Source organism: Lepidochelys olivacea (genome assembly GCF_965140295.1).
Source record: "Lepidochelys olivacea isolate rLepOli2 genome assembly, chromosome: 1".
NCBI classification, from domain to species: Eukaryota; Metazoa; Chordata; order Testudines; family Cheloniidae; genus Lepidochelys; species Lepidochelys olivacea.
Genome location: NC_140411.1, coordinates 165631245 through 165642317, shown reverse-complemented (window position 1 = coordinate 165642317; position 11073 = coordinate 165631245). Strand labels below are relative to the sequence as shown.

The 11073-nt window shown below is 47.2% G+C and overlaps 1 protein-coding gene across 1 annotated transcript in view; it reads left to right on the top strand.

Annotated features, from left to right (window-relative positions):
- The first annotated feature begins 2082 nt into the window (after positions 1-2082).
- The window catches only part of CLIC6 (chloride intracellular channel 6), a 48577-nt gene continuing 39586 nt past the window's right edge, over positions 2083-11073 (top strand). Inside the window, exon 1 of the mRNA XM_084617689.1 lies at positions 2083-3349. Within this exon, the coding sequence (XP_084473815.1) occupies positions 2240-3349 (1110 nt within the window). The 5' untranslated portion in view covers positions 2083-2239. The remainder of the gene's footprint in view (positions 3350-11073) is intronic.

The window sequence follows — 11073 nt, the reverse complement described above, 5'->3', positions numbered from 1 at the left end:
CTCCTGATTAACTGTTCCTGATTAACTTTCCAGGTTAATATTAATATAAAAGTAGGTTTGCTTCAGGAAAAAAAAAACTTAGCGCAGCCCACAAACTGTTTGGGAATATACTTCAGCTTCGAGGAAACAATTGAAATTATGTAAGTGTTCTTTAGCTGTCTTTTTTTAAATATTTTTTTTGCACAGGACCTGCGGCGTTGTGCGCTCTTCTGCTTCTCGGTGATCAAGTGGTTATTTTTTGGCACAAGAATTTTGAGAATTTGATGTACGTTGCCAAATAGATAACAATTTGAATGGATACTGGTACGTTTGATAAACTTGGATTTATGCAAATGAAGTCATTCTCCTTGTTCTCACTGCAGCCTGTGGCACTGTGGAACACTGCTGGACCGTGTACATAGCTATGCAGGCAACTCTGGTTCCCTCTAGCTATCAAACCACACTAGCTATGATAGCGGCTCCACTTCTGCACCACAATCCTTAGCCCATGATGATCAGTTCTGTACTCTCTGCTATCCACCTTCTTATTCTTGGCCATATTATCCAGAGCCTTGAGTTTAGTTCCCATACAGGAGTTCAGAAATGTAATCAAAATGAAAAATCAGATATCCCAATTTAGCTATCAATCACAGTAACCTTGGTGCCATTCTTTCCTCTGTACCCTCTTTTTCCACATCAGCTATGCCTGCAAGTCTGCCTGTCACCACCTTTGCAACGTTATAAGCATTAGCTTCCCATTTCTTTCCAAATATCATCTGTAGAATTAGCTTTCTTCTTCTTCATTTCCCTCTGCCTTGGCTATTGTTTATACTGTAGCCCAATCGTTTTATTATTGAACTCCGTGAAGCATTTTGGGATACAGTTACAGTTTGGGCTACTTTCTTACGTTCGTCAATAACAGGCCACCCAAAAGGTTACATCCTGCCCAAAGCACAATAAAGGTATGAAGGTTGCTTCAAGGACTTGTGGGCAGGATACGTCCCAAACACTTGTAGTCAGGCAAGGGCAGGATATTTGAAGGGCAGCAAAGGGCGAGTTATTAAAACTTGGCAAGGGGAAACCAGAGCGGGAACCGGAGAAGCAAATGCAGCTCGAGCACAGCGAGCGGATTTCGGTCCCCGGTTGGGAGCTTGCCGGGGAGGCCTGCTGCGCTGAACCCGAGAGTATTTAGGTGCCGAGTTGGGAGCAGAGCAACTCACGCGGCGCAGATTTGACTGCGGCCAAGATCCTCGTGAAGGATCGATCCCTAAGTGTCTTGGCTGCTCTAGCGAACACGTGTTGCCCACTGAGAGCTCTGACCCGCCGGTGAGAAAAAAATCAAGGGGTTTGGTCCTAGAGAAACACGTCTGTTTTGTGCCAGCAGCAGTTCCCCACCAGTTTCCTGCCTGTGCTCTGCATGCAGAGGGGCTACTGGCTCCTCCGCTCCCTCCCCCCAAGCAGTGTTGTTGTAGCCCTGTGAGTCCCAGCACGGCATTGGCCGGGAAGCCTTTTTCACCCCAAAAACCCCACAACAGAAAGTGCTGAGTCTTGGGGGGGGGGGAGGGGGCTAGCTAATAGCTTAGCTGCCACAGCTCAGTGCAGAGATAAAATGGCTAAGGAGGACAGCAAGCCCAACTACTCCCAGCTAGGGTGACCAGGCAGCAAGTGTGAGAAATCAGGAGGGGGGTTGGGGTAATAGGAGCCTATATAAGAAAAAGACCCGCAAATCGGGACATCTGGTCATCCTACTCCCAAGCCCCCATTTCTGCCCCTGCATCCCCCGTTTCCCCACCCCCACTCCCCAATCTTCTCTATCGTGTCTCCCTTTTCCCTCGCCCCGCAGGGTGGCTGGGACAATTTGTACAGTGGGGGTGCTGAGAGCCATTCCACCGAACTGCGAAGCTGGTCTATAATGGAAAGCCAGGGGGGTGCGGCAGTGACAACCCCCTCCCCCCCCCGCACCGATAGTTCCAGCACCTATGTCGCCCCCTGGTGTTGCGCCCCCCCCCCCCGGGCTGTCCCCGCCTGGCTCGGGGAGCCGGTTCCGAGGGCGACTTAGGGTCGAGCTAGGGCAGCGGCGGCTAGGGAGCATGCGCAGACGGCCCCGTGGCGCTCTGGGGCGCCGAGCAGGTGCTGCTGGCCCTGGGCGCGGGCCAGTCGCTAATCCCCGCGGGTGCAGCGAGGAGTCGCCATAGCCAAGCGGCTGGAGTCCCCGGCGGCGGCGGCGCCTCTCGCAGGACCCACGCTCCGGCCCCTTGCCATGGAGAGCAGCCCCCCTTCTCCCGCAGAAGAGCCCCGCTCCGCGGTGGGGCTCAGCGGGGCGCAGAGCCCGGAGCCGCTCGGGCCAGAGCGCTCCCAAGAGCCGGAGGAGGGAGGGAGCGAGGAAGGGGTGGCGGCGGCGGAGAAGCCCCCCGGGCCCCGGCCGGAGGAGGATGCAGCAGAAGGAGCAGCTGAAGGGAAGGACCGGGAGGCGCCCGGGGAAGGGGGCGGCGAGGGCAGCCCGCGGGAGGGAGGAGCGGGGGAAGAGGAGGCAGGAGCAGGGAGCCCCGAGGGGCAGCTGCAGGAGCCTGCCCCCGCGCACAGCCCAGCTGGGGAGCGCGCGGCGGAAAGGGGCGAAGGAGACGCAGGGGGCAGCGGGGAGGGCGAAAGACCTGCAGAGCCCCCCGCGGAGGAGGGCCCCGGAGGGGAGAGCCCGGGGCCGAGCCCCGCGGAAGGGGGAGGCGCAGAACGGGTTGCCCCCGGGGTAGAACCGCCCCAGGCAGAAGATCCTGCAGAGGCTGCCGAGGAGGAAGAAGACCCTGAAGGAGAAGGAGACCCTGGGGAGGACGTGAGAGAGGAAGAAAAGCCTGGGGAGGTGGCAGGGGGGGAAGGAGCCCTCGAAGGAGAAGAGCGCGAAGAGGAGGAGAGAGAGGAAGAGGACGGCAAAGCAGATGCAACGGCAGAAGCGAAGCCCGAGGAAGGGGAGGACGAAACTGGGGCAGGACAAAGTCTGGGAAGCACTGCACCAGCGGGAGCAAATCCCGAAGGCACTGGGACAAGCGAAGTACCCCCCGCGGCAGGAGACGCCGCAGGCCATGCCACCGAGGAAATACCACCAGCAGCAGAACACGCAAGCACAGAGGACGCTGCTACAGGAGAAAGCCCAGAGGGCACCCCAGGTGGGGATGAACTGAGCAACCACCTAACAGAGCCGCATGCAGCCGGAGACCCCGAGGAGCCTGCGGGAGCGGAGAGAGGCGAGGAAGCCATGAACCTGAACGGCATGCAGGCCAGGGGAGAGGAAGAAGAAGAAGAGGAGGAGGAGGCGGCGAGCACACCTGATGAACCCGGGGAAGAGGCGCAAGAGCATGACATTTCCCTCTTCGTCAAGGTAAAACTGCCTGATCAGTCAATCCGCTTGTACCCTTGCTCTTCCCTTAGACCAGTAGCCGGCTCCCTGCTGGCGATCCTCAAGCTTGGGGAAGATTTGTTGTGTAGATCATGCTTGCCGGTCATGGGCTGGTGTTAGCAGTTTCCTATAATTACGGGTGGTCGGGGGAGATCTAGATAAAGCGATCGCCCTGTGACACAGCCTAAATGAATGCAGTGACTCCTCTGTCCAACCATATGTGTATGCAGTTTTACCAAAAAAGGTGACACTGTGCAGCTCAGCGTTACAATAACGTGGAGTAGTTTGAGGGAGCTCTATCTAGTCGCCCCCCCCAGCCCCATATTCCTTACAGAGCGCAGCTATACGGGAGAGAGCCTTTGGTTGTGCATTTGCTGTTACTAGTGTCATTTAAATCTGCCAGACGCAAATCCAGTTTTGTTAAGATGGTTTGGTTATTATTTAATCCCGAGATAAATTTCCTTTGACTTTTCATTTCTTCCTGGTTAAATAAAGTCATGGTGCAAAGTTTTCCACTCTCCGTTGTGCTGAAAATAGTGGTTTTATCATTCTAATAGTTACAATAATTAATAATAACACCAACAAGAAAGGTTTCAGAGTAACAGCCGTGTTAGTCTGTATTTGCAAAAAGAAAAGGAGTACTTGTGGCACCTTAGAGACTAACCAATTTATTTGAGCATGAGCTTTCGTGAGCTACAGCTCACGATGAAGTGAGCTGTAGCTCACGAAAGCTCATGCTCAAATAAATTGGTTAGTCTCTAAGGTGCCACAAGTACTCCTTTTCTTTTTACCAGCAAGAAAAGGGAAAGTGCAAAACTGGCAGTAAGGTCTTTCACCGACAACTATTTTGACGTGTTTTGCCTTTTTTGTCTAGATATCGCCATATGTTTAAATGAAACGTGTATGAGAATCTAGGTATCACTCTGGATTGTTCATGGGCTTCTCTGTGGTGCTAATTATCGTAGTATCTGAGCACATGAAGTACTTGAATGTGATAATTCATTCTCGCAACATTTTGTGAAGTAGAGAAATACCTGTTAAAGGTCCCTGGAGAGTTTAAAATCTCCAAAGGAGGAGGAGATAGAAGATACACCACAGTTACCCCTAGAGAAAAATACATAAGGTGTGACATTATAGGGACTTACTTGGAAGAAAATAGAAAATTCCTTTTTAAGAGCATTGATAATATGTCACATTTATATAGCATGTTTTATGCTAAAAGATCAGGAAGTGTTTGACAGATACGGAAAATTGAAATTAATTTCAGATAATAAATGTAGATAAATGTGGCAATTCTGGATTCAGAAATGTTTTTTTTTTTAAAACAACCAACCCCATGTTGCTGTGTAATATGTTAGTATGTCAGTTAAAGATACACAATTTACATACGTTCAAAATACCTATAATTCAAGCAGGTGAAATCTAGGTTAGAAAAAAAAACCAGGCAAAATAAAAAAAAGACTGTAACATTTATGACATGTTACCTGAAATTAATTTCTGCCTACTTGCTCAGTTTTACAAAGTATGGCCTTGATCCTGAAGTCAGACCAGCATGGGTAGACCCTTGGGTCAGCACCATGAAAACCAAGTCCCCCACTGTTGGAGGGCAACAACCACATTTAGCAGGCACAACAGTGAGCAGCATGGAATAGTTTGACCAAGTCAGGGCTAGTCTTATAAACAAAGAAAACAAGGGGCCACTTTGGGTCTTAACTTACTGGAAGTAATATTTCCCACGCAGAATGTGCAACTCATTCATGGGTTGACCCAGTCTCATCCACCAGCACAAGAATGAAGTCAGAACAAAAAACTCACCGTTTGGCAATGAATCCAGAAGACCAAGCAATTTATGCCTTGATTTCTCCCCCTTTCTTGAAGCTTAGGACTGCATATATAAAGCTAGGTCTATAACAAACAGCAAACAAAAACAGGGGAAAAACCCTATTTTTACAAGTGCTATTGAGTTTTGAATATCCAATGTACTGTATAGTGCCATACTGAAAAGATAAATGTTCTCTATTTTTATGTGTGTCCCCCCCCACAGCTTTTTCTTAAAATACAAGCTTGGTTGTGATATAAAGTTACTGGAAATAACTTATCTCTACCATATTGATCTCCATTAGCTGAATGTGGAGGCTAGAGTTGAAATTAATATTTCTGGGACAAAGTAGAAATCTATACAGCAGAAGTTGTGTAGTACAATTTTACTCTGAAAAGTGACCGTGAAAAAATGTTACCTTCTTACTCAGTAGATCTGCACCCTGTGCATATTCAGTCGTTTGTGCTTTCTTTAATGACAGTTACATTTTTACTGCTGTCAGCCCTGCAGGGCCAACTCAGATCTGGCAGAGAGAACTCCATTCTATTTTTGCTCATAGGTTGAGTAAACTGTTAACTACCATTTGTAGGGCCACTTATGCAACTTCCTTTTTGTTTTGTATTATGATCATAGATCCATCCACAAATGGAGCAGGATTGCACAGGTGTAATTAAGGTCATAATGTGCCAGCGGTTTCATCAGTATAAATGAGAACAATTTCTGATTTTCAAATCCCAAGCAGAGATTGAAGGGCTGCCAGTCAGAAAAACATATTTTTGTATGTCAAAAACTGATAGTATTTGATACGGATTATCATTGAGACATCATAAATGCAGAATCCCGTGTTGTCACTTTCATAAAGTCACTTTGCAAAGGCAAACCACACTTGGAGCATGATTCCAGTCCTTGTAGAATATCTGAGGGATCAGAATTGGAGAGCCGGACATAATAAGGATAAGAATGTGAATTTGCTTATAATCCAAAAATATAAGGTTTAAGCATAGTTAATTGAAATATCTGTGAACTTCTAAAAGGAAGGAGGAACATTTTCATGACTGATTTAACATTAGTAATTTAAGAATGCTTTGAAAATAATGCATTCGTCATTCTAATGACTTCACTGGCAGGATATAACCAGATCCGAACATTTTACTGTACACCTACTTGGTAAAGGACTAAATTTATTAGCTAAGACTGGTCTCTTGTTTTTCCACCTCTCAGCCTGGCATCCTAGAGCAGTACTGTATTGGGAGCCCAGCATCTCCCCCTTCACCAAACCACTCACAGCATTCGAGAGTACAGGGAGCCCCGCTCTTTTCTACTGCTGGAAGGAATCATGCCTCTTTCTCTCTACTGCTGTGAGGAGCTGCACCGTCTCTCTGTACTCCTCCTGCCCACTGGGAAGGGATGGGAAAGAGAAGGTGGGTTCCCACCGTGGCTCAGAGTGGGCTCAAGATATTTAAAAATACAGGTACAATAATACAGGGATACACAGGAAGTCTGTTGCATACCTGAAAACATTAGTTTGAAGCATATCTTTACATAAAGTATTAAAAAGTTACCATTGTTACCTATTTTTCTGAATTACCAGCACCATTATCTCTCAACAGACACCTCATAATATTTAAAAATTAAGTTGCCAACCTGTCCAGTGTAGTAAAAACAGCTACCTATCTCATTCTAGGGCACCTTCATGCTTCAGCTGGATTCCTTGGTGGCTGTACTGTCACCATCCTCAGGCATACTGGGAGATCACTCATGGGAACCAGGGATCTGTGACTTCAGGGGCCATAAAACAATCATAAAGAAGGGTGAAGGAGATTTTCAAAGGCACAAATGGCTGTGATGCACTTAACTCCCATTGACTTTCTGTGGGATGTGGGCATCTAACCACCAGATGTGTCTTTGCAGATCTTCTCTGGTAAGTTTAAAATTGCCTAGGAATTGAATACTGCTTTTAAACTTACTATTTAGGATATTCAGGACATAATTCTACACCTGGTTCATTTAAAAACATACTTGCAAGTCACCTTTATTCCAGGTAAGATCAAAATTGACAGGTTTCAGAGTAACAGCCGTGTTAGTCTGTATTCTCAAAAAGAAAAGGAGTACTTGTGGCACCTTAGAGACTAACCAATTTATTTGAGCATAAGCTTTCATGAGCTGTAGCTCACGAAAGCTTATGCTCAAATAAATTGGTTAGTCTCTAAGGTGCCACAAGTACTCCTTTTCTTTTTAAGATCAAAATTAAACCTCATAGTTTTAACTACAAATTTCAGTGATTCTGAAGATCAGAGGGTCTAGTAATTTGGCTGTAAGTGCAGAACTCAAACAGCTGGACTACTCATTTCAGTACGGGATCTTCCATCAAATTTGTTCTTGCTCAGATTCTGGTTAACAATAAATGGTGTATCTTAAGAGCTCTTCAAAAGGCTAAGATTAAAATAACAGATTTCATCCAATCTTTGTAACCTTTTTGGTCTCTTATTCACGGGGTGATTCATTTCATTCATCCTTCCAATGGGTGAGGTTTTGATCTCAGTTACATTTGTGTAATCTGAAGTAACTCCATTGATTTCCAGCCTTCATTGCACCTTTCCTGAGAAGTATTGTGCACCAAATAGCTGATTCCGAGGATCTGGCCCTATAGTTTTAGAATTTTGCTGAATTATCAGGAATTCTGATACACAAGAAAGTAAACAAGGCAGACACATTTTGGCCACTGAAAGAAAGAGTAGGAAAAAACTAGCTACTGCACCATGCTTACAGATATTTCACCTGATGCATGCTTTATAATACAGAAGAGGAGGAACCTTTTGTGATGGGTTGGATCACAAAAACCCCTTTGGGACTGCCACCTGATGTGCCTAGACTACCTCTGAACACATTTTCCCTGCCATCTTGGGATTTCAGTACCTTGCCTTGTTAGAGCCAGGCACGCTTGCCTGCTGCAAACACAGATCCAAGTCTGAACCATGTCCCCTTACAAGCTGCAGGCTTAACTGAAAAGAGCTTAAGAAGTACTCCTGTCTCCAGCACTCAGATATCCAGCTCCCAATGGGGTCCAAACCCCAAATAAATCAGTTTTACCCCTGTATAAAGCTTATACAGAGCAAACTCAAATTGTTCGTCCTCTATAACACTGATAGAGAGATATGCACAGCTGTTTGTCGTCTCCCCCCCACCCCGTATTAATACTTACTCTGGGTTAATTAATTAGTAAAAAGTGATTTTATTAAATACAAAAAGTAGGATTTAAGTGGTTCCAAGTAGTAACAGACAGAACAAAGTAAATTACCAAGCAAAATAAAATAAAACACGCAAGTCTAAGCCTAATACAGTAAGAAGCTGAATACAGATAAAATATCACCCTCAGAGATGTTTCAATAAGCTTCTTTCACAGGCTGGATGTCTTCCGAGTCTGGGCCCAATCCTTTCCCCTGATACAGGCCTTGTTCCAGCTCAGGTGGTAGCTAGGGGATTTCTCATGACTGCAGCCCCCTTTGTTCTGTTCCATCCCCTTATATAGCTTTGGCACAAGGCAGAAATCTTTTGTCTCTCTGGGTCCCCACCCCTCCTCCTAAATGGAAAAGCCCCAGGTTTAAGATGGATTCCAGTACCAGGTGACATGGTCACATGTCCTGTGAGAACCCAAGCCTTCATTCTTCCGAGCCTGTCTCACAGGAAGGCTTGCAAATAAACAGAGCCATCTACAGTCAATTGTCCTAGTTGATGGGAGCCATCAAGATTCCAAACCACCATTAATGGCCCACACTTTGCATAATTACAATAGGATCTCAGAGTTATATTTCATATTTCTAGTTTCAGATACAAGAATGATACATTTATACAAATAGGATGAGCACACTCAATAGATTATAAGCTTTGTAATATACCTTACAAGAGACCTTTTGCATGAAGCATATTCCAGTTACATTGTATTTACACTCATTAGGATATTTTCATAAAATCATATGGAGTGCAATGTCACACCTTTACTTTCCATGAAATGTTTATAGATCCAGTTATGGAACTGTGGTCTAGCCTATGTATTAAGAAAAAAGACTATCCTAAAATTAAATTATTTGGACTTAATATCTTTCTTTAAGTACTGTGGCTGTGATTTTCAAAGGAGCCCGTAGGAATTAGGTGCTCAAATTCCATTGGAAAAAAAAATCACAGCCTGTATTCCCATCTGATGTACTTCACTCTGTATCTGACGTTTGACATGCAGATTTCCAGGAAAATCACAGAGGAAAGATTTATACCTCAGATTTGGATTTTTGCTCATCCATGGGGTTATATACTGGTGAAAATCAATTTGATTGAGTATGGTTTATGAGGAGAGCAACTGACTTCTGTTATCCAAACAAATATATGTAAAAAAAGAGAAAAAATCACTTTAATCTTTATGATACAGACACATTGTTATCGGGGGCCAGAATTTAGATCACCTTTAAAGGGTATAAATACATATGCAAGTATGTGGGGTTACATTGCCCTGTTTTTTATGGATTTCTGTTCTTGTTAATATATGAAATACAGGGAATCTCACAAAAGGCCTCTTATTGTGAAGCTTTGAGCCCATTTTGCAAACTAAAAGTTTTTGGGAAAGTTCAGATAAGCTTGCATTGCTGATCCAGAGCAAAGCAAATCATTTGAGATTTGCCTAAGGTGACTGGATTTGTTAAATGCAAAGCCAGGACATGACATTGTGGAGTGAGTAGAGGAACATTTGATTAGGTTAGACAACAGTGGAAAAGGTCCCCGGTTCTTTTCCTCAACCTCCTCCCTAATAGGGTTGCCAACTTTCTAATTGCACAAAATGGAACACCCTTGCCCCGTCCCTTTCCTGCCCTTTCTCCAAGGTCCCACCCCTGCCCCACTTGTTCTCTGAGGCCCCACACCCCCACACACTCCAGCCCTCCTACCTCTGTCGCTCGCTCTCCCCCACCCTCACTCACTTTCACTGCACTGGGGCAGGGCTGGGGTGAGGGCTCCAGCTGGGGGTGTGGGCTCTGAAGTGGGGCCAGAAATGAGGGGTTCAGGGAGGGGGCTCTGGGCTGGGGGAGGGGGTTTGGGTGCAGGAGGGGGCTCCAGGCTGGGACCAAGGGGTTTGGAGTATGGGAGGAGGCTCAGGGCTGGGGTAGGGGGTTGGATATGGGAGGGGTGTGGGCTCTGGCTGGGGGTGTGGGCTCTGGGGGGGGGGGCTGGGGATGAGGGGTTTGGGGTACAGGAGGGAATCTGGGCTGGGGCCAAGGGGTTTGGAGTGCGGGTTGGGGCTCAGGGCTGGGGTAGGGGGTTGTGGTGTGGGAGGGAGTTTGGGTGCAAAAGGGGAGGGAGATTGGGGTGCAGGTGGGCATGTGGGGTCTGGGAGAGAGTTAGAGTGCAAGAGTAGGGTTGCCAACTTTCTAATCACAGAAAACCAAACACCCTGCCCTGCCCCGCCCCTTCTCTGAGGCCCCGCTTGTTCCATCCCTTCTCCCTCTGTCACTCGCTCTTCCCCATACTCATATTCACCAGGCTGGGGCAGGGGGTTGGGGTGCAGGAGGGGGTCAGGACTCTGGGCTGGGGGTGCAGGCGCTGGGGTGGGGCTGGGAATGAGCTGTTTGGGGTGCAGGAGGGGGCTCCAGGCTGTTACAGTGGGTTGGGGTGCAGGGGGTGGGGTGAGGGTTCTGGCTGGGGGTGTGAGTTCTGGGATGGGGCCAGGGATGAGGGGTAGGGGATTGGGGTGTGGGAGGAGGTGCAGTGTCCCGGCAGCGCTTACCGCAGCTCTGAGGATGCAGCTGCCAAGTCCCTGCGGTTTCTAGGCACATGGGCGACCAGGTGGCTCTGCGTGGTATGTGCTGTCTTTGCGCCTGCAGGTGCTGCCGCATCCCCGCAGCTC